General features: G+C 34.5%; 3 protein-coding genes across 5 annotated transcripts; 1 reads left to right on the forward strand and 2 right to left on the reverse strand.

Moving 5' to 3' along the window:
• The first annotated feature begins 210 nt into the window (after positions 1-210).
• On the forward strand, positions 211-5,668 carry LOC11431989 (sulfate transporter 1.3). The gene is made up of 15 exons (XM_003614920.4): positions 211-255; positions 390-504; positions 699-1,049; positions 1,161-1,209; positions 1,308-1,515; positions 1,788-1,962; positions 2,076-2,141; positions 2,234-2,347; positions 2,701-2,817; positions 2,910-3,036; positions 3,276-3,562; positions 3,672-3,862; positions 4,585-4,670; positions 4,761-4,837; positions 5,267-5,668. The coding sequence occupies exons 3-15, from the start codon at positions 723-725 to the stop codon at positions 5,408-5,410; spliced, it is 1,968 nt and encodes a 655-aa protein (XP_003614968.1). The 5' UTR covers positions 211-255; positions 390-504; positions 699-722; the 3' UTR covers positions 5,411-5,668.
• A 3,271-nt stretch (positions 5,669-8,939) lies between these two features.
• Positions 8,940-10,587, reverse strand: LOC11427344 (auxin response factor 17). Its single transcript, XM_024784888.1, has 2 exons — positions 9,646-10,587; positions 8,940-9,131 (listed from the first exon to the last, which is right to left on the reverse strand). Exons 1-2 carry the CDS (start codon positions 10,585-10,587, stop codon positions 8,940-8,942), a joined length of 1,134 nt encoding a protein of 377 aa, XP_024640656.1.
• A 4,192-nt stretch (positions 10,588-14,779) lies between these two features.
• On the reverse strand, positions 14,780-20,886 carry LOC11433531 (DNA topoisomerase 3-alpha). 3 transcript variants are annotated; one of them, XM_039834793.1, is made up of 6 exons: positions 19,550-20,886; positions 19,340-19,468; positions 18,432-18,988; positions 17,800-17,912; positions 17,085-17,238; positions 14,780-15,029 (listed from the first exon to the last, which is right to left on the reverse strand). In XM_039834793.1, exons 1-3 carry the CDS (start codon positions 19,877-19,879, stop codon positions 18,563-18,565), a joined length of 885 nt encoding a protein of 294 aa, XP_039690727.1. In that variant the 5' UTR covers positions 19,880-20,886; the 3' UTR covers positions 14,780-15,029; positions 17,085-17,238; positions 17,800-17,912; positions 18,432-18,562. The 3 variants fall into 3 exon arrangements, with proteins under 3 accessions (XP_039690727.1, XP_024640901.1, XP_024640900.1); XM_024785133.2 differs by lacking the exons at positions 17,085-17,238; positions 17,800-17,912; XM_024785132.2 differs by lacking the exons at positions 14,780-15,029; positions 17,085-17,238 and having other exon boundaries at positions 17,366-17,912.
• Between the last annotated feature and the right edge of the window lie 1,495 nt (positions 20,887-22,381).

The following is a 22,381-nucleotide window of genomic DNA, read 5'->3' on the forward strand; positions in this document are numbered from 1 at the left end:
ATAAAGTGTCAGTGGAATTGTTAGGTGTGATTAACAAAAGTCTAATTTCCTTCTGTTTTGACTTTTTGGACTACTTGGTTATTGATTAAGCACAACAATTACAATTTGGCTTATGATTTAATACTTTATTATAATAATGATAACAGTAATAATGACTATTTCCTTTGCTCATTCTCACACTATATATATCCTCTCAGTCCTAACCATTCTTCATATCAAGTAAATAGTTGGATTGCTACAAGAGAACCTTAATTTGTGAGTCTTCATAAGTTGTTAGTTATAGTTAAATATTGACCTGCTATTACTTGTTTAAAATTTCTAACTATTCATGACAGTGACATGTGTGGTATTTGAGTTCACAGCTTATTTTTCTACATTTATTCTTTCAGCTTAGCACCAACTTTTGACTTGTGTTATATAAACCAAAGCAGCTTCTCAACAAGTCTTGAAAGTTTTGACCAGTTTGTTACACTCTTCTGTGAACTTCGCATCCCTTTCATTCAGGTTGGTTTTATGTTTCTGAATTATTGCTCAGTTAGTAAGAATTTGACTGTGTAAACTCAATGGACGAAGCTTAAATCCCTTCAGAGACAAATCGTAGAGGGACCATTAGCGCCACTTTAATTAATAATAATACTTCTGTTAAACTATTTTGAATTTAGTAGCTAATTGATATTAGCTTTTTACGTAAATTACAGTGAAAGGCATTGTCGACGTCCTCAATGAGTTGTCCAGCTGATGAAAACGTTGAAACAAAAGAGATGGATAGCAGAAGTTTGTCTTCTTCACAAGGCCAGGAACCATACGCGCACAAGGTTGGAATTCCTCCAAAACAAAACCTCTTCAAGGAATTCCAATACACTGTAAAAGAAACATTCTTCTCTGACGATCCTCTAAGGTCTTTCAAGGATCAGACGAAGTCCCGTAAGTTAATTCTGGGAATTGAAGCCATATTCCCTATACTTAGTTGGGGAAGAACTTATACCCTCCAAAAGTTTAGAGGGGACCTTATTGCCGGTTTAACTATTGCTAGTCTCTGCATTCCTCAGGTAAATTTACTTTAAATTGCTTATTTTGAGGTTTTAAAAATCAATGAGATTGTATTTTTAATTGATTGCTTTCCACTTTTTTATGTTTTGCTATGTTTGTTCTGAAAACAGGACATTGGATACTCAAAGCTTGCAAATTTGGCTCCACAGTATGGACTGTGTATGACTCTTGTTTCTCATCACAAGCTCAAGTTTTCTATGTGTTTTTCTTTGGATGTTGGATTGAGATTTCATTGTGTTTTGTTTTACGCTTTACAGATTCAAGCTTTGTTCCACCACTGATTTATGCCGTCATGGGTAGTTCCCGTGACATTGCGATAGGGCCAGTGGCCGTGGTTTCTCTCTTGTTGGGGACTTTACTACAGAATGAGATTGATCCCAATACACATCCAACAGAATATAGAAGACTTGCTTTTACTGCCACGTTTTTCGCTGGGATTACACAGGCAACTCTTGGTGTTTTTAGGTATGACTCATTGATTTTAGGCGAGTTTATTTATGAATTCCTCTAGCAATATTGTTCTACGAATCACTAACATCGACATGCCGAACACAACGCTTTTAATAATTTAAGAAAAAGAAAGTGATTTAATGTAACCACTAGTGTCGGTATTAGGCACCTGACGCGCCTTTAATCTGAAATGTTTTTGCTACATGGCTAATGTTAATGCCGCCCTATACATTTGCTAACAAACTCTTATGCTAATGACATACCAATTGGGTGGATATTTCAACCAGGTTAGGATTTTTGATTGATTTCCTATCACATGCTGCAATAGTCGGTTTTATGGGGGGAGCTGCCATCACAATAGCTCTTCAACAACTTAAGGGTTTCCTTGGGATTCAAAAGTTCACAAAGAAAACCGATATAATATCTGTGATGAATTCAGTATTCTCATCAGCCCATCATGGAGTATGCTTTCTTTCTCTATACCTGGACACGAAAATAAATAACGAGATTCTTAGATATGTGTATGTGTTTGTCTGTGCAAATACTAAAGCTGATTAATATCTAACAAATTGCAGTGGAACTGGCAAACTATACTAATTGGATCAACCTTTCTTGCTTTTCTTCTGTTTGCCAAGTATATTGTAAGCACTCTTATTCTTTTTACTAAACATTTCTTAGACAATTTGTTAGGATTGTTAATTATTTTCTAATAATGTTATATGTTGTCGATCAGGGAAAGAAGGGCCAAAAATTCTTCTGGGTTCCAGCAATTGCTCCATTGATATCTGTTGTTCTCTCCACCTTGTTTGTATACATAACACGTGCAGACAAGCATGGCGTTGCAATTGTAAGTATATATAATCCTACTCTCATTGTGAACATAGAAGCTTATAATTGTATTCAATAGTTGTAAAAGTACTATACCTGTTTGAATTAGCTTATTTGAGGTTATCTACTGGCATAAGCACTTGTGAGACTGTCTGAGAGAGCTTATAAAAACAATTCATGACATGTTCATAAACTTCTTTTAGCTTATTTCCATAAGTGTTCCAAGATAGCTCATGAAAACAGCTTTATAACTTTTATGAAAACAGTTTAAATTTATCTGTCTTTTCTTATAGAACTAGCTCATATATAATAAATGCTTAATTAAGCTGTTTATTGAAAGTAGTAAATGTTTTTATCTATTGACGTGTGTAGGTAAAACACATAGAGAAAGGGATAAATCCTTCCTCTGTGAAGGAAATTTATTTTACTGGTGATTACCTTGCGAAAGGCGTTAGAATCGGCATTGTGGCTGGCATGATAGCTTTGACAGTAAGGAAACTTTGAGACTATTATCTTCATTCAAAAAATATTTTACCATTTTCGTGCGTTGTCATTATAGCCTGTTACATTTTGGTTATCAGGAAGCCATAGCAATAGGAAGAACATTTGCTTCTATGAAGGACTATCAACTCGATGGAAACAAAGAAATGGTGGCATTAGGAGCTATGAATGTTGTTGGTTCGATGACTTCCTGCTATGTAGCAACTGGTAAGATTGAGAAAGTATTAAAAGCATATCAGATAATGCAACATAAACTTTGACGGGACCTTAAAAGATCAATTTTTTTTTATAATTTCACTATGAACCAAAGTCGAGGGGCCTTATGTGTAAAAAAAATGAAACTGCAGGAGTACAATATAATTTTCCCTGTTAATTTTATGATAAATTGCTTCATAATTAATCATTGCAATTCATTTAAGCGTGATATACTTTCTTTCTATTGTCAGGTTCCTTCTCTCGGTCAGCAGTAAATTTCATGGCTGGTTGTGAAACTGCGGTCTCTAATATTGTCATGTCTGTTGTCGTGTTCTTAACCCTGCAATTCATCACACCACTTTTCAAATACACTCCAAATGCAATTCTTGCCTCAATCATCATTTGTGCAGTCATCAACCTTGTTGACTATAAGGCAGCAATTTTGATATGGAAAATTGATAAATTTGACTTTGTTGCTTGCATGGGAGCATTTTTCGGGGTTGTTTTTGCCTCGGTTGAGATAGGACTTTTGATTGCTGTAAGTACCAAAGATTCAGTTATCTTATTATGCTCTAAAATAATTTAAATTTTAGTTTCTGATTGATTACTAGTATTAATTTTGTTATTATTGTTGCATGTTGTGGCAGGTTTCTATATCCTTTGCAAAGATCCTATTGCAAGTCACAAGGCCCCGAACGGCTATTCTAGGGAAGATCCCTAGGACAACTGTTTATAGAAACATCCAGCAATATCCAGAAGCCACAAGGGTTCCCGGTGTATTGATTATAAGAGTTGATTCTGCAATATATTTTTCTAACTCCAATTATGTTAAAGAAAGGTAATAAAGTTTTCGCTTTTTGTTTGTAAATTTTTTTAATTGAATTGAAAGGAAATAATACAATCTGTATAGTGGTCTAGGAAGCTATATATCTTTTTTAGCAATCATATTATTAACTATGCCGTAAAGACAGAAGCTGTAAATAGTTCGGAAAATGACAGGAGTCACCAGTGTATCAGAGGATTACATCCATAATGTAAGAAGTTTCAATGGTGGTTACATCCAATAATCCCAAATATCTTATAAGCAGTGTAGTGAGCCTCACATTAGATAGTGATGCGACGTGAATGGTGGTTAGGTTCAAACACAGAATTCTAATATAGTATCAGAGTCTATCTTAAATTTATTATGCCGCCATTATCGAGTCATCTAGGTCACACTCCAAATGTGCAGTTCTAGACGTGAAATAGGTGTTTTGAGAGTTTCACATTGAATAGTTTTACAGTCTGAATAGTGATTAATAGTTCGGGGAAACATTCACCTAATGAGTTTCATCATATGGTTTAGTAATATTTAAAAAAGGCATGCTATTTGGAATTAAATCTGATAGTAATAGGTGAAGGTTAGTCTAAAAACGAAAGAAACATGTTCAAAGACCAAAAATTGCAGGATGAACCAAACGATGGTTAGGATATCTAATCGAGTTACACATATATTATAAAATGATAATTTTTCCTTTCTTTTTGGCAATAATTAAACCTATTTATGATGCCTAATTGCAGGATATTAAGATGGCTGATGGATGAAGAAGAACGAGTGAATAGAGACTATCAAACACGAATTCAATTTTTGATAGTTGAAATGTCACGTGAGTCTATATTTTTGCTTCATCCTCAACTCAGCTAGGCACATAATTATGAATATGCTTAGCCTTAAATATGTGTTTAATTTGTTGCAGCCGTTACTGATATTGATACCAGTGGCATCCATGCCCTGGAAGAGTTATATAGAAGTCTTCAAAAGAGAGAAGTTCAGGTAACAAAAGATGAATAAATAAATTATTTTCATATAATGCATGTTTTGATTGATGCCAGTGGCATGTTTTGATTCATGTTTTGGAATATGCATGTTATGAAAGTAAGTTGAAAACATCGTCTTAATGCATGTTTTGATTCGCGGTGAGTTTTGCAGAATCTTAGCGGCTTGGCTCACCGTGATTTTGTCCTACCCACCGTGATTCTAAACATGCACTTATAGACACATTAATGTCATATATTGTTTTCATAAGATCTCGCAAATAGTGTCGCAATTGCTTATATCATTGTCGATAGATAAATTAAATTAATTCAATTCAAATTCAAAATGCCCTATATATATTTGTATGTTAACAACATTTCTAAACAATATAATATAAGGTAACAATTATAGATATCTTAACTAAAAAGGTACCTCTTTCTTGAGCAGCTTGTTCTTGCAAATCCTGGTCCACTAGTGATAGACAAACTCCACACATCCAACTTTGCAAACTTTCTTGGTGAAGACAAGATCTTCCTAACTGTTGCAGAGGCTGTTGCATACTGTTCTCCAAAGCTAGCTGAAGACCCTTGAATGAAATAGTGTGGAAAATTTTGATTTTACCATTCTTAGTATATAGGAAAATGTCATTAAGAAATGAAGTAAGGTTAGTGAGAAGAGACATGTTTGGCTTTCAGCTGGGTTAGCTATGAGGTTGTTACAAAGTGGCCTTTTTTGTTGGGTCAGTACTATGTTAGCAACACATACACTTTTTGTCACACTCTCTTGTATTAATTGAAATTTATGTTCGCCGCATAATTTCATTAACCCGCTTGAATTTCTTGTATTAGATTAGAGTGTGTTAAGAAGTGTATGTTAGAGATTCCTTAAAAAATGTATGTGAGAGATTGTGGTACAAACACTTATCCTTAATATTTTTATAAAGGAAAATAAAACATATTAAAGAATTTTGTTCATTGTTTCACTCTGTCTAAGGATTAACTCCAATCCTTTGTTTTCACCAACCAATAATGGGTGAAAATGAATCAAACTTCACACTTTGTAGGGTGAGGGATATTTCGGATTATACAATCCGAATATCTTATGTTCATGATTTTTTTTTGTGTGGTCCACATTGCACCAACAATTTTTGTGGTCCACGACGGACATAAACCTCCATAAATAAGTGTGCTCGGTTCATTTGTTATAAATGCAACAAAAAACTTTGTAAAATCCTTCGAACGATATGAACACCAAGAGGTTGCTATGAGCTAGATCTTGTTGCTTTGGCAATATAAATATGTCAGTTGGCAAGGCAGCAAGATCTAACTCAAAACAATCCTCTTGAAACACCATGTATTTCATCATTATGTTGTAGTTCTGATTCCAAAGAGGTTCTTATGAACTTGATCCAGTTGACATGCCGAACCAAATATGTCAGTTGGCAGGCCAGCTGGATCTAATACAAAAGCACCTCTTCGAACACCTTCCCAAAAGATTCATCACTTATGTTATTGTGTTGTTTTAGGCAATTTAATTATTTTTCTGAGTTAAATGATTATTTCAGTTCAGAAGATTGATTTGCTAGGAGGCTTCAACAAACGGTCACCAAAAATTGATTGACTGGTTATTAGCTTTACCCGAGCATCATGACATTTGATTTTGTGGTTGACTACCTCATTTAGAGGATTGCTGATTCATTGTATCCTACAAACTTGAACTCACAAGTGAAACTATTTTATATTTTAGGCAAAACTAAATGGCCAAATTGATTACACTAGACCAAATATCATAGTTTGTTTCATCAATCTAGTTGCAATAATGTCTGCAAGTCTTTAAGTACCTCAACACAAGAAAAACCAAAGTAAACATTCATACATGAAGACATTAACTTAGGGGGAAAGTTACAAGTCCATTTTTTTAACATTGGATTTCATGAAATGAAAAGTTGGATAATTTGGTTGAAGATGCACACTTCTAAAAGTAATTTAGAAAAGAAAAGATTGTTATAAGAGGCAGAAAATGAATGAGATTGAATTAAAGATGAAACAACAAAGATCAAAAGATTGCATTATCCAGACACTATATATGTTTATTTTCAAAGATGTACACAGATCAAAAGATATACTGGATGCCGACCCCTGAATTGAGTTAAGTACAGACTGCAAGAACAGAATGAATTCCTTTGGATTAGTCTCAGTACTAATCCTAAAGGTTTGGTCTAAACTATATTATACTAATCATAAAAGTTAGGTCTAAACTATATTATCTGTGTTCACTTCACATTACAAAAAATAAGAATATGTGAGTAGCAGAATTATGGGTCACTCAATTTTGTTTTGCCTTAGTACTAGCATCTTATTTATTTCATATCAAAGTTTTGTGCATGATTAGTCGTTCATTTTTCACAATTGTGCACACTTTATTTTCAAAGAAGTGTGCACACTTTATTGCAATACAAATACTAACAGAAGAACCTAACTGAGAATAATGGTACCTTCTAGAAGGAATATGATCATACTGTTTATTTATATTCTTGTAGCAACATGCATTTTGAATGGTACCATGAATTGTTTGTAAATTTATAAAAATTCTTTTCTACTTCTGTTGCAAAACTGGAATCTGAATTCTACGTCAATTTAGGTATGTACTTTCTTGTAATCGTATTCAGCCCATTTATCAGGCTTGTTATGTATAGCGCAGTCAATATAAACGTATTAGTATACACACTATTCAACATTAGAATAATATTCATAATTTTTCCTACAAATGCCATTATTTCCTTCCCATTTCTCTGACAAGCAGTATTTATTCAAAGTTCTAAAAGTTTCTGCTATTAAGGTGCAATAGCAATGGTCCTAGGTCGTCACCGTTCAATGCCGAGGATCTACAATTGGAGTTTTGTAGTTTTAAGCTCTTGCTTATCATATGTTATGTCATGAATATTGGCTTGATGCCTATACATATAATTACACTAAATAATTACATATAATGGAAACAAATCAATTTCTGATTTATGTCTTTATTTCTAGGAACAAACTAATAAATATAATAAGGAGAAACAATGTATCTAATTGTTGTTGTTATGAATCAAAGGATTCCATGGTTCTAGATCAAATGCAATGGAAAGATAGATTGTGTAATTCTCTCTAGGAGTCATTACCAAGAAACAATCGTATAAAAGATAATGAAATAGTACATAGGTGTAACTTATTTATAGTGACTTGGAGTAACTAACTCCCTAACTAACTTTCTACATAGATAACTTGCTCTCCAAGTTATCTTCTTCACTATACTCTAATAGTTGTTTCATGTACTTGCAGGGTTAAGATTTAGTAGATCTACGTTCTGAGTTCACATCAAACTTTCTTCTATTGTTTCTCTCCATATTTCTTCAAGTTTATTCTTTCGATGCATTTTGAGAAGCTAGATACAATCGGAAGTTTATTCTTCACTAAGCATTCAATTCATTCACTAAATTCGCAACAATGATTTAAATTTCAAGTTCAAACCGAGTTTCTAAACTCATTTGTATTTGAGTGGAAGGCACAAGCTGGTAACATATGAAACGGGATACAAATCTATAGTTGTGTTAAATGTCCAAAAAATGGTCATATAAAATTTCTATTTTATTGACTGATATGAGTAATATAGCAGAAAGAAGATTCAAGGAAAAAAAAAACAAAGAATCTACATCCAATGATTACAAGCCCAAAGGCATTTGTGCAAGCTAAAAGTGAAGACTTCAGGGATAAAAACCAACCCAAAAGCAAACTGAAATAACAAACAAAGTAAGTGCAACAGAATTATTGACCTAATAAGTAATCTCGTATGGATGTACACGCACGCACACGACACTTTTCATTTGTATCTACACAACAGAATTGCATCAGTATACTCACTCTAAAATTTCAAAAGAAAAATAATGCTTGTAAGTAAAAACAATGAAGTCAGACACAACTTTTACAGAAGTTAAACTAATTTTCACTGAGCTCCTAATTGTGACTGCATACCAATATTGCACGGATATGCCGATGAAGATACCTCACTTGGTGCTTGGCTCATTGGACCTATTATGGTTATGAAGAAACGAGTCAGCACCTTTAAGACTGCCAAGGTTTGGCTATGTGTCAGGCAAAGTACCACTCGACCCTGCCATTGAATGTGGAATTTGTTGGGGGGATGAACTCTCAGCAAGTCTAGGATTGTTGACGGTTGAGGAGGAAGTCGAAGGTGCAGGTATGTTGTAAACTTCAACCTGCCAAGGATTGACTAGGTTTGGATTCTGCGGGATATCAAGTCCATCCCAATTAACCTATGATAAAAAGATAAAAAACAGGAAGAATCAATATCAAGAATTTGAAATATTTGATAAAATATAAATAGTATATATGTGTATTTAGACATCAAAAGTTTCTTATCAATTAATAACCTGAGCCAAAATCAAGATCTACTTAGCATTAGGAGTATTTACAATGAGAAAGGCTTAGAAGGTTCTTAAACTTCATAACTATTTTTTAGTGAATATCACTGGTGAACCAAGTCAAGTAGGCAGTTGCATATAAAAACAATCCATTCTAAAATGCAATCTTATTACATAAAGTAAACATTAAGTGTCATGGGAGATATCTATCAAGTGCAAGAACAATGGGAATTAATAATGATGGAGATGGAGATTCTGTTACAATTTTCTGTCTCATCAAGTATCATCTAATTATAGTTTCATGTATTAATTTCAACACTCATATTTATCAATCAAACAATCTTTTTATGAATTCAACTATAAACACTTGAAATATAACAAGACCAAATGAAGAAAGCATATGTACCTCAAGCATGCGCCAATTAGGGACATTAGAAGAATGGTTATAGACAAAAGAGATTGTTCCCTTAAGCTGAGAAATTGTCATCTTTGAATTTGAAGATTCATATTTCTTCAAAGGAAGCTTCACTCTCATTCCAGATTTCCAACCAATTTTCATGGCATCGTCAACAGTCTTAGCATCCACCACAAAATCACGCCAACCACTAGCTGTCGGATAATACACAACATCAAATGCTGTGTTCTTCTCCGCCAATTCCGCTGCATCCAAAACCTTAATCTCATCAGTTAAATTCTCGCTTCCTTCATCCGCTTCATCTGTAGTGAACTTGGTCTTCCTGCGAATTCCGACAGATATCTTTCCGGCAGAGTTTTTGATGAAAACAACAGAATCGTTCGCGACGAGTTTCTTCTCTCGTACAAAGTTTAACCAGCCAGTATGTAATCTACTGGAATTTGAGTAGGTATATGTGTACCCCCGTTCTTGGTTTTTAAGGTCGGTGACAGTGATGCTCTGAGACTTGTCCAAATCAAGCTTGGGAAAGATCAAGTTAGAGCATTCGATAGGTACGCATAATACTCGTGTACAATCAGATTGTGTGAGAGTCTTGACATAGGAAACAAGATTGTCTCCATCATCGTCTTCTTGGCCGGGAACTACAGGAGGAGGGGGTTCTTGGTCAGTTACGGGAGTCAGGAGCAGTTTGGCAAAGACCTCGTCGGTGTGAGGATCAACAAAGAGATCAACGGAAGAGACGATGCATGGAATGGATGAACGGTAACGATCAAGAATGGTTCTTGTGGCAGCAGTAGGGGAAGAACATGCATGTTCCAGATGACCTCGTGGGAAGTAGTAAACTTTAGAGTGAATCTTTGGAATCTTGACGTCGGGGCCGGCGCATATCTGCCATATTTTGGGGTCCACACGAGGTGGCAGAGGAAGAGACATGGCGGAGCTATTGCAGAGAGAGAGAGAGAGAGAGAGAGAGAGAGAGAGAGAGAGAGAGTATTGTTGGGTGTATGAAAGTGTTAGTTATAAAAGTGAAAACTGTGTGTGAAGTAGTTCGTTACAAAATGCTTAAGTTTATTTATAGTGTTTCAGTTATAGATGATTGCATGGATTAGCATGGGCCTGGTTTGGATGAGTTTTTCAGTTATAGTCTATCTTATCCATCCTTTTAAATTAACATGAGTTTATGAGAACTATTAATATCAATTTATATCTAAGTTGATTTTAATTGACTCATTTGAACTTATTTACTAATGTAAGCACTTGTGAGATTGTTTATGAGAACTATTCAAATTTGTAGTTAATGTTTTGCAAATGAACTTTTTATAATGATTTAAATAAGTCTTTAAAAAATTATTCTAAAATTTTAAAGTTTAAACATAATTAAACAATTTTTAATTTAACGGGGACTAAACCTCCATGTTCAAAAACTTATTTGGACCATAAAATGATCTAAATCAAGAATAAGAATATATAAATGTGCATAATTTAGAGCAATTTATTTCTTTAAAAAGTTCTAAAATTAAATAGATCTTCAATATTTTGGACAAATCTCCAAATTAAAGAAATTTGGTTGTTCGGCCTAATAAAATCAGCTTCAAAAATAGTTTTATTCCTCCACTTCCACAAGTACCAACATATCGTCATGAAAGTTGTCTTCCAACTTAAAGTGTTTGTCCCAATGTCTTTCTTGTTGAGGTTATAAGCAACAATGAAATAAAAATCTGCTTTATTAATTTTCCAAGAACTTGGAATTAACAAACTCTACATGCGAACATACACTTCGTAACTAAATTATTTTTTTTGAAGGACTTTTTTTTTTTTTTTTTTGTCAAGTAGCCCAGTGGCTAGAGCTCACACAATTTAATTGTGGAGAAGTGGAGTGTCTGGGGTTCGAACCCCGACCCCTGCATATAAAATGCGATATCCCTACCAACTGAGCTAAGCTCACGGGGATAACTAAATTATTTTTTTGAAGGACTTGATAACTAAATTATTAAAAATGACATATAATCAATTTAAAAATTGAACGACATTTTCATCATATTCATCACTCCCTTAATTTATTTTTTGGTACAAAAATCTGTATATTTTTACTCCATTAATTAAGAACCGGCAAGTCCGCAATAAAATAAAGTTCCGATTTTGTCAAAAATAAAATAAAATAAAGTCCCGATAAATTCTACACGTTTTTTTGGGTGTTCCAATTCCACACATGTTAATCTAACTTAAAAAGGAATATAATTTATAAATCAATAGGAGTTACTATTTTTTAATTCTTTTTTTTTTTAAGGAATAGGACTTATTATATGCTGGGATTTGTTTTTTGTTGAGGGAATTATATGTTGGATATTGTCATTGATTGTTTATCAAAAATCATAAATATAGTTTACAATCAATAATCTTAAATATAGTTTACAATCAAATAACATATTTATATTTTTTTTATCAATTAGTAGTTGTGGTTTTTTCAGGGGTATTTGTAGTTGCGATTGTGTGTGATTAAATTAAAGGAGATTCGACACACTACTTTTTGCGGAAGTTCAGCATGATAGAATAACATGGATGATGGAACGTAACGGGAGGTATACTGTCAAGATTGGTTATAAACTAGCTATGATTGAGTTGTTACATACCGATCGGTTCCATGTTGAAGGAGCGTGGCAAAGAATCTGGAAGGTGAATTCCCCTCATAAAGCTCGTAATTTGTTATGGAGGATTTACAGGGGATGTGTTCCGACGCATTTTCGATTACAATCACGACATGTGCAATGTGAGGTGGTCTGTCCTTGGTGTGATACGACTATTGAGGATGATTGGCATGCTTTTGTGGGTTGTACGATGGCGCGTGGGAGTTGGTATTGGGCAAGACTTTCGACTGTGGTGCAACCGCGAGTTGGAACTGTGAATAGTTTGGCAGATTTTGTTTTTGATATATGTTGTTCAGAAAGTCGAGACTTTGCTGGTCGAATGGCTTTACTTCTTTGGCAAATTTGAGCTGCACGTAATGATACCATTTGGAATGATGCTCATCATACATCAACGAGCATTGGGAAGACGGCATTATATGCATGGCAGCAATGCCAAGAGGTTCATAAACAGCGCCCACTATCGGTGATGCAACACAGGCATAAACCGAGCGAGACGTGGTTGAAGTGCAATGTGGATTCCGCGTTCCATGACCGTAACCATATTACAATTTTCACGTGTTGTGTTAGAGTCTCACGCGGGAAATTTATTCGAGCTCAAACGAAATGGCAGCGGGCAAATATGACAGTTTTGGAGGGGGAGGCAGTAGCCTTACTCGAGGCCCTTCACTTTGCTGATGCGAACAGATGGGACTGAGTTGTCTTCGAGTCCGACTCATCTACTCTAGTGCAAGCTCTATCGTCTCAGGGTCATGGTGATTAAGAATTCTATGTTATTGTTTCTAGTATTATTTATCAGTTATATTTACATTCCAACTTCCAGGTGAAGTTTGTTAGGAGATAAGCGAACATGGTTGCTCATACTTTAGCTAGGGCGGCCTGTTCTTGGGCTAGTCACTGTATTTTTTATTCTTATCCTTCTTGTATTGAACATTGTTTGATTAATGATAATAGTTAAATTTGTTTCTGTCAAAAAAATTTAAAGGAGAATGCTAACCATTGCCTTTTGGGCATTGGTTAAAGTACTAAAATAAGTAAGTTTGCATAGAAAAGTTGTGTAATTATTGCTAAGAAAAAAAAATAAAGATTTGAATTTTTAAGACAAAGTTTTTATTGATGGAATCCTTCATCATTGCCCCTAGTGCACTCGTTAGCAAGACCCTAAATTAAATTAAGGATCATGCTAACCGGATCGGTGCACTAGTTAATGATATAAAAAAAGAAAGTTATTACTAAAAAAAGAAACTTTTTTGATTTTTTATAACTTAATTACACAATTTTTAATGCAATAACTACTATATAATTTTTTTTTTAGTATCCTTATTTAGTATCCTGGAACAACTAGCATTTCCCTTAAATTAAATATTAAATTTTGTCATTGTGCTTGTTTAAGGGATAATTAAGTATTTAAATAATATTGGCCAAATAAAGGAATGATGTAGTGTAGTGACAACTCTACAAATAGACTCTTGTATAAAAATAAAAAAATAAAAAATAAAAACTACAAATAGACTATATGGTCTTATGCACATTATACCTCTTCTATATAATCAATCTCACTCAAATCAGAATCAAACTATTGTTTTGTTTTGTTTTTATATATGTGTCTTATCAACTCTAACTATTGATGTTTGATTTTATTTTCTGTTTAATTCGAAAAGCAACATTTTTGTTGTTGTTTGTACTTTGTATGAGATTCACTTATATTTAGACATGTAAGAGATGAGAAAGCTTCCAGGTACTAATTAAAATAAAATCCATATTGCCCTGATAAACAAGTGAAAAATATTCCGAAAACTGAGATCACCCTTCTCTGCATACAATGCTATTTTTTTCGTTTTTTTTTATAAAATGCTATTTTTGCTATTACTTAGTTACGGTGTGTGGTCATTAATAAACAAATAAAAAATTGCAATTTAACACTCAGTAGTTTTGAGTGTTGATGGTTCATAGTATCAATTCCTCAACAAATGATCTGGACTAGAATGACATCTTGATAATTTAGACAAAATAAATAAATAAAATCACTTGCAGTAACAAAAACCGTTATAACTTTATGAGTTGAATCTTTAATAGTCCCAAAGGTCTTTTACAAGATGATTAGTCTCCAACTTCTTCCAATCACAAGACATTAGTAATAAAAGAAAGTAGTTTCTATTTGCAGAAATAGAACCTCTCATGTGATTTTTACATGACAGCATGAAGTGTAATATTGTGTCATATTTCATCGTTTAAACTCACTTCGTCTAAACTTCACGAGTGATTATCTTTCTTTTTGAAGAGGTATAGATCATACTTTACGCTCTCATGAAAAAAATACACATGGTAGAATTCATTTCACTCATTTGTTGAGATTCTAGTAGTCTGAGACCGTTTTAAAAAAATCAAAAATTCATTGTTCTGCAAGCAAATATAATGAGAGGAATGGAGAGGATAGAACTCGATTTGTCTCCAAATATCTTTTACACGATATTCCAGAAATGTAATTCAGAAAATCACCTCCTTTAAATTTAGCAGATAATGATCAAATATGTTTCACATATTGCACAGAAGGATCATATTTCGATTTTAAATTTTGTACATGCGTAGTTAAATCATGTTGATCATCAAGTTAAAAGGTTCTTGATGGCATCCCATACAAATTTAGTTAACAAAATCATTCCAAGCAACATTGCAGAAGTCCAGCATCTTTATAAGTCTTGACAGTCCATCAGCAGCAGCGCAGTCACTCAGCTGCTGAGCAAAACGGAAACCGTATGAGGCATCGGAACCATACATTAGTATAAACGGAAAAACAAGACAAACAAGCCAATTGGAAGAAAAAAATCAGAATGGAATAACATAAGTAGGCAATTCCACTTATTATAAATATGAATTAACATCACTTGTGTGAGTTGAAGCAGAAACACAGATGTACGTTAACTGTTGACTTAAGTTCTAACTCTCATGCAGTGCAACAGATCGTAGTTTGAAAAAGTTACGTTTAAATTTCACAAAGAACATAACACTAGTGTTGCATTAGATGAACGTTATTAAAGGAATGCAACTAAAGACACATTAATATAGAAACTTGACATCAATTGAGCCACATTTACAAGATTATGCAGGTAAAACTGTTAATTGATGCAAATTTACAAGATTATGCAGGAGTATGTTTGATATAATGATCTGGAAATAAATCCATCAATTAAATTAAGCCCTAGGAAATTTGAATAAGATAATTGATGGCTGGAGGAGCTCTAAATCCTAACAGTTTCCCAGGCTAAAGTATATTTAATGGAAACAGAAAATGCTACTAGGTCAGAATGCAGTCAATAACCAAGCCTTATTCCACCAAGTGTAAATTAAATTTTTGACATAATTGTCCTAACATAATGCAAATTAAATTTTTAGAGACAATGTCTTTTGAGCGTCTAAAGTTACGCCAGTAGTCTGTGCATAAGAAAGACATTACCAGGATCTTCCATATATGAACCCCCGACTAGGTCAATAATAATCCATAAAAGGCCATCAAAGTTTTTGTCATAAATCACTAATATGTGATAGATCTTATCTTGTGACACTAAATCGCTACTTATATCAACATTTATGTCAAATTGACATTACAATTGGCAAAAACTTGAAGAAACTTTCCCTTTGAAAGAACATAGCATCTACACGATTCATTTCTAAATCAGCCTCACCTATAAATAACTAATAAAAACAAAACACCGTGGCTTTTGAAGATCATACTTTTATTGCAAAACAAATCTAATAAAACATGTTTTTTTATCTTAAACATCGTGGATAAATAACAAAACTGAACTCACACTATTCTGCTATTTGAAGAGAGAGAAAGAGGGTTAGTTCAAAGAAATTGAAATACGTATGTGTTGTGTTTGCAATCGAAAGCCAAAACTGATAGGAAGAAGATAGGGAGAAACAGACGGCGACGGCAACCACAATAACGGCTTCGTCAACAGAAACGACGGCACAACCGCAGGACTTCGTTAACAGAAACGACGACAGCTGCAATGACTTCGACGACAACCGCAACTACGGCAGCGACGATGACGGCAAACTCACGGCGATGAAAACTCTAGATCTTGCATTTACATCAGATTTGGGTTTTTTTTTTATATAAGTGTTCATGACAAAAAACCAGGTTTAGATATAAAATCCGGTTCAGGTACCATGAACCAGTAGTGAACCGGACTGAACTCTATCAAACCAGTTTAAGAAAAATCCATTTTTTTTGTGAAAGTAGATTTTTGATCCAAGCTGTATCCATAAATCTAGTATGGATCAGTTTGGATAACCCATTTGCACACCCCTACCTGACACTCCCCAAGCCCCACCAACACAAAATAGACCCCCTAAATACCTATGCAGCACCAATACTTTAAATTGAAGGTGTGTTTGGTTCAATGTATGGCACAACACCAACAAATGTAGTTATATTTAATCACTTTCATTTTCTCATATTATTGCCGGTGCCAACATGTCAGTGGTATCAGTGTCATGTGGCGTAAGTGTCATTTCTAATGTTTGTGTCAATATCAGCGTTTTATAGCACCGACACTTCAAATTGAAGGCGTGCAACTAACACGTGTAGGTACCCAACTAACACAAACACTTTTAATTACATACAATATCTTCTATTATCTAAAATTATTATTGTGCCTACATGTCATTGTTGGTGTCCGGTGTCCGTGATTCATAGTCCAAAACAAAAAATCATCCCCAAACATCTCTTTCTAAGCACATTAAGAAAATCAAACAAAATGATACTAGAATCAACATTACCACCTTGACTCCTAGCATTTGGCTGAGCTATAATGCCAGTTTTTGACAAAGCTGAGTCCAGGAATATGCACCAGCCACTAGATAATTCTAGAGCCTCTCTTCCATCCATGATATTTGTACAAATGGTTGTACAAATATCATTACTCCATGAGTTTACCTTACCAAGAGATTAGTACCTTAGCAACTATCTTAAGATCTTCTTCAATCTAACTTCTAAAATAGAGGAAGATACTAAAAAGGGTTAAACTAGATTTACTCCTAATAATGAGATAAGGAAAAAAAGATAAAACAATGATGAAAAGATTGAGTCTTTAAATCATGTTAATGGCAGAGAGATAACCACCCCTTTTGTACAATGATTCAATGAAAACCATGTTATTTGCCTATCAAAAGATCATGGTAATTGCCCCACCCTGCCAAAAGTAATATATTAAATTAAGAAAACCCCTAAATACATCACAGTACAACCTTAAATCACAATGAAAAGATCGCTTTCAACTCTAACTGGGAAGTTGTTTCAGAAAAACATTAATTGATTAACACTATAGTACTAAATCTTCTCAAAAAAAATCATTTTTAACTAGTGAGCTGAGCCACTTGAAAACAACATGCGTCAGCCAGTTCATAACTCCCAGTCCCAGAAACTAGTTTCTAAATGACCAATCAACAAGACTATATGCAAAGTAAAACAGTAATTCCTTTCTCTGTAAACTGATACCAAAGCAGGTAAAAGACTTGCGCTTTTTCACGCCCTCCTGAACCCTCTGTTACTCTTGAAAGCTTTCCATACATGACATATTCATAGTTATCAGCAATTGATTGCCGATTACCCTGGAGAATAAAAAAATAGCAGCTTTCTCTTAAGCAGATCCAAGATTACTGATTTGGAACACAACAATTAAAAGAAAGAAATAGTGACCATAAAAAGAAAAGATGCCATCTGTGCAGTAGTAGCAATTTATTTTGCATTACTTGGTTAAGAGCAATGGGATATTTTTTAAAAAGTATCAGTTAGAGTCTAACCAAATTTAGTACAGATAGGCTTAAACACCTGGATAATCATCACTGTATTATGTATTTGAAAGTTAATTTTTTCTTAGTCTAATTACACTTTTAAGTTTGGTCCTCTTTTGCCACCATTATTCAAGCTTGAGCAGAAACAAAATACGAATTAGAAAAATCCAATGAAGTACCGAAGGAGAGTGATATTCAACAAATGTATCCTAACCAGCCCCCAAACCAATAACATGAACCACATACATCAGAATTTATAACTCAGACACCAAAGAAGAAAAATACTGATTCAAGAGAAAGTGACAATTGCATAAAGGTCAATATAGTTCAAAATACCTTAAAAAAACAGAATATGAGATGCACAAATAATCCATATTCACCGGCGGTAGGCGTTGCTTAAGACATCTTTCAAGGCATTTGCAAGTAAATGCTTTCTACTTTCTGCTATTGTGTAAAATTTTTCCATTTCATCCAGTGTCTCTCAAGCAATCTTTCTTTGTTGCAGTTCCATTTTTAATCATGGTAATTTGTTTCTCCATCTTAGCCCGCATCTCGGGTTTCCACAATGGCAACTTCATTTGATCATACCCATTAAAAAGTGCAAGACCCAACTTTGTTGGCTCATAGCGCCAGGTATTACCATCAAACTTCCTTTCAACGTATTTCCTCCCAATTACCGTATTGATGAGTAGGTGCCATGTGGAGTCTGTACCTATTCTCTCTTGCTGCATTCGTGATAACAAGTCTTCATCACTCAGATTTTGCGGAGAAGAATATGTGGACCCTTTAACAATCAAATCCATTGGAGTCAACTCTCCACCAGCTGTATAAGGTGGAAACTTTGAGAACCCCAAAAAAAGAGACTCGTAGTGGTACATTTTCCGGTAACCTAGCTGTTCAAATAATAAAACCAATCAATTTTGAATATCAAAATTTAAATTTCCATATAAACCATATACTTATAAGCATAAATCATAAATAAAATTTCCTGCTTATTTCTATCACAGATTACAACTAACACACTCTTGCTTGTTTAACCCCTCCTTCCTTATACAACCCATCAACAAACGTATTAAAAGAACGTCTGCATGTCAGCAGGATTGGATGTCAAAACTTTTGGGTTTTGATTTTGAAGTGATTCACAAGGTAGGTGTGGAGAAGCTGATGCTCTATCTAGACAGCAGGAGGGGTCAGAAATGAACGCTATGTTCTCCACACCTTAGGATGAGTTGCGAATTGCATACCTTATAAAGCGTCATTGTCATTGCAAAAAATTGCTGACCGGCCAAGTCAACTTCCACAGTTGTTTTTTGAACTAATGCATCTTCCGAGAGACATGCCAAGAAATGGCGAACAATCAATTCATAAAGAACCTGTTGTCATTAAAAAATAGTTAATTTTATTATGAATTTAATATGAGACTTTAAAATAAAATACAGTAAAATTTAACTCACACATTGATGGTCCTTCCAACCGGATTCTTTTCTGTTAGAAAACTTAATGGGGTGTATGGGCGGGTGTGAATGATCAGTGTGTTTACAAGCCCTGGGATCTCTCCAAAGGCCTTTGTTACTGTCTAGTAAGTCGCTCGCATATGATCCCCATTTTTCATGCTTTGTTTGTTTTGACACTATAGACCTGAGCTCCTTAGTGTTCATAGAAAATCCGTCAGTTTCAGTTCGAGGGTAACTGATAAACCTCTGTGTATATAAATCTTCAGCGGTATCCATTGTTTGTTTAGGAGTCATTTTAAAATATTTTGCCGCAAATTTCTCGAGTTCCATTGTTGTCAATGGAACTGGTGGACTATGAAACTTATTAGTTATCTCCACGAATACTTCAACAATTGTTGCTTTTTCATCAGAGCATGATTGCAATTTCTTTGAAGCTTTACTCTTAGCATCATACCACACAGGTGAAGTGAATGTCACCTTTGGTCCGTAGCCTCTATCATTGAAACTGATATTATATTTTTGTGCTTTAGGCTTTGCAACTTGGTTGAATCTCTCAACCACTATCCCAAGCAGCGCGGACTGACATAACCCATAGCTTAGCGTCAAGTTAGTTGCATTGGGAATTTGTTTCCTAGCCAAAAAAGATTGAAACCAAGTCCAGACACGCCCCGTCTTGAAATCCACTTCCTTTCTGTAAGCCACGGCATCTAAAAGACATGGATTCAGGTCATCCAAAGAAGTTTTTATAGCTGCATTTACTGCAGTAGGATTAAGTGAAGAAAATCTGGCTCTTTTAACAATGATCTCAGAATTTTGTTGCACATAAATTTCACGAACCTCATATGCAATATATTCCCCTTCGGATTTAGAATACTATCAAAAGACCCAAATATACATCAGGATTTAGAATTCAATTACATGATGGGTAATGAAGCATGCAAAATGATATTTGCTTCTACCAATGGACATATTAAAGAAACGAAGTTTGAAAAACAATCTGACAACGTGTGGAATGAAGGTAATACAAAAAAACTACTATCACCTGAAACGGTTGTCGTGAGGAGTGTTCTTGGAGACAAAATAGATGTCGAAAACAAATTGAGGGATGAAGCAAAGAAATGTAAGTGGCTTGTGCTCTGGTTTGATAATGATCCCGAAGGGGAATATATTGCATATGAGGTTCATGAAATTTGTGTGCAACAAAATTATGAGATCATTGTTAAAAGAGCCAGATTTTCTTCACTTAATCCTACTGCAGTAGACGCAACTATAAAAACTTCTTTGGATGACCTGAATCCATGTCTTTTAGATGCCGTGGCTTACAGAAAGGAAGTGGATTTCAAGACGGGGCGTGTCTGGACTAGGTTTCAATCTTTTCTAGCTAGGAAACAAATTCCCAATGCAACTAACTTGACGCTAAGCTATGGGTTATGTCAGTCCGCGCTGCTTGGGATAGTGGTTGAGAGATTCAACCAAGTTGCAAAGCCTAAAGCACAAAAATATAATATCAGTTTCAATGATAGAGGCTATGGACCAAAGGTGACATTCACTTCACCTGTGTGGTATGATGCTAAGAGTAAAGCTTCAAAGAAATTGCAATCATGCTCTGATGAAAAAGCAACAATTGTTGAAGTATTCGTGGAGATAACTAATAAGTTTAATAAGTTTCATAGTCCACCAGTTCCATTGACAACAATGGAACTCGAGAAACTTGCGGCAAAATATTTTAAAATGACTCCTAAACAAACCATGAATACCGCTGAAGATTTATATACACAGGGGTTTATCAATTACCCTCGAACTGAAACTGACGGATTTTCTATGAACTAAGGAGCTCAGGTCTATAGTGTCAAAACACACAAAGCATGAAAGGCAATGAATTGATGGCTACCTCGCGTGCCAGATTGATGACTCAGCAACATTAAGACAGAAAAGCAATGAATTGGAATTCCCACCAGAAGTCATAGTTTCCTCAGCAAATGGCGCACAGGCTGACTCTAGGATGGCAATAAATAAACACAAATTCAATAAAAATCAAAATTTTAGAATTTTTAAAACATACCTTTCACAGAACTTCTAAAACATGACATCTAACACCAAAAAATTCCCTAAGCCAAAGCTGAGGGTGAATTAGTAAACTAGTAGCAATAAAAGATGCAATTAAACCCACAACCACAATATAAAAAAAATAACCTTAGCATCTCATAAGTTAAAACTCTGTTGTCAAAGCAGAAATGCGGCGCGGTATGCGGGCGCGACGCGGGCGCTATTACATGACGCTGACACTAATATATTTAATACTAAAATACTATAATGTTGAAAAAGAAATACTAAAACAACTTAAATATTGCTCAAAATTCATAATGTATTCATAATTTGAAATAAAACATGTCTTATGCAAAAACATAAGAACATAGTTGCGAAATACTAATAAAATTCAAGGTAGTTAACACCTTAAGCCTCTAAAGCTTAAAGTAAGAAAAGTACTAAACATGAACTAAACATGAAATAAAAGGTCAAATTCAATAATCATGAAAATCTTCATTATCACTTCCACTTCCATTATGTAAATTATATAATACTTATTGAAAGAAATAAAAGTACTAATTACATAGAAACTAAGAAGAATGTCTTGCGTGATTCATAGAAATTAGAAACTAAGAAATAAAAGTAATAAATACAAGTTACAACCAGGGGCGGACCTGGACTTCCAATATCAGCGACGGGCGACGGGCGACGGCGGTTCAGTGGTGGGTGGTGGACTTCAGGACTGACCGGTGGGTTGTATGTGTTGCGTGCGTGCAACAGTCGATTTGGAAAAGAAACGGAAAA

The sequence above is a fragment of the Medicago truncatula genome, chromosome 5, assembly GCF_003473485.1.
Source record: "Medicago truncatula cultivar Jemalong A17 chromosome 5, MtrunA17r5.0-ANR, whole genome shotgun sequence".
Classification (NCBI taxonomy): domain Eukaryota; kingdom Viridiplantae; phylum Streptophyta; class Magnoliopsida; order Fabales; family Fabaceae; genus Medicago; species Medicago truncatula.

Coding starts and splice junctions, on each gene's coding strand:
- LOC11433531 (XM_024785133.2), bottom strand. CDS start 19,879: ATGGAACTCGAGAAATTTGCGGCAAAATATTTTAAAATGACTCCTAAA. Junction 19,469..19,549: donor GTTGGAAGGACCATCAATGT/GTGAGTTAAATT, acceptor TAATGACAACAG/GTTCTTTATGAATTGATTGT. Junction 18,989..19,339: donor TGACAATGACGCTTTATAAG/GTATGCAATTCG, acceptor TTATTTGAACAG/CTAGGTTACCGGAAAATGTA.
- LOC11427344 (XM_024784888.1), bottom strand. CDS start 10,587: ATGTCTCTTCCTCTGCCACCTCGTGTGGACCCCAAAATATGGCAGATA. Junction 9,132..9,645: donor CTAATTGGCGCATGCTTGAG/GTACATATGCTT, acceptor TTTTTATCATAG/GTTAATTGGGATGGACTTGA.
- LOC11431989 (XM_003614920.4), top strand. CDS start 723: ATGAGTTGTCCAGCTGATGAAAACGTTGAAACAAAAGAGATGGATAGC. Junction 2,142..2,233: donor TTCTGTTTGCCAAGTATATT/GTAAGCACTCTT, acceptor GTTGTCGATCAG/GGAAAGAAGGGCCAAAAATT. Junction 4,671..4,760: donor TTTGATAGTTGAAATGTCAC/GTGAGTCTATAT, acceptor AATTTGTTGCAG/CCGTTACTGATATTGATACC.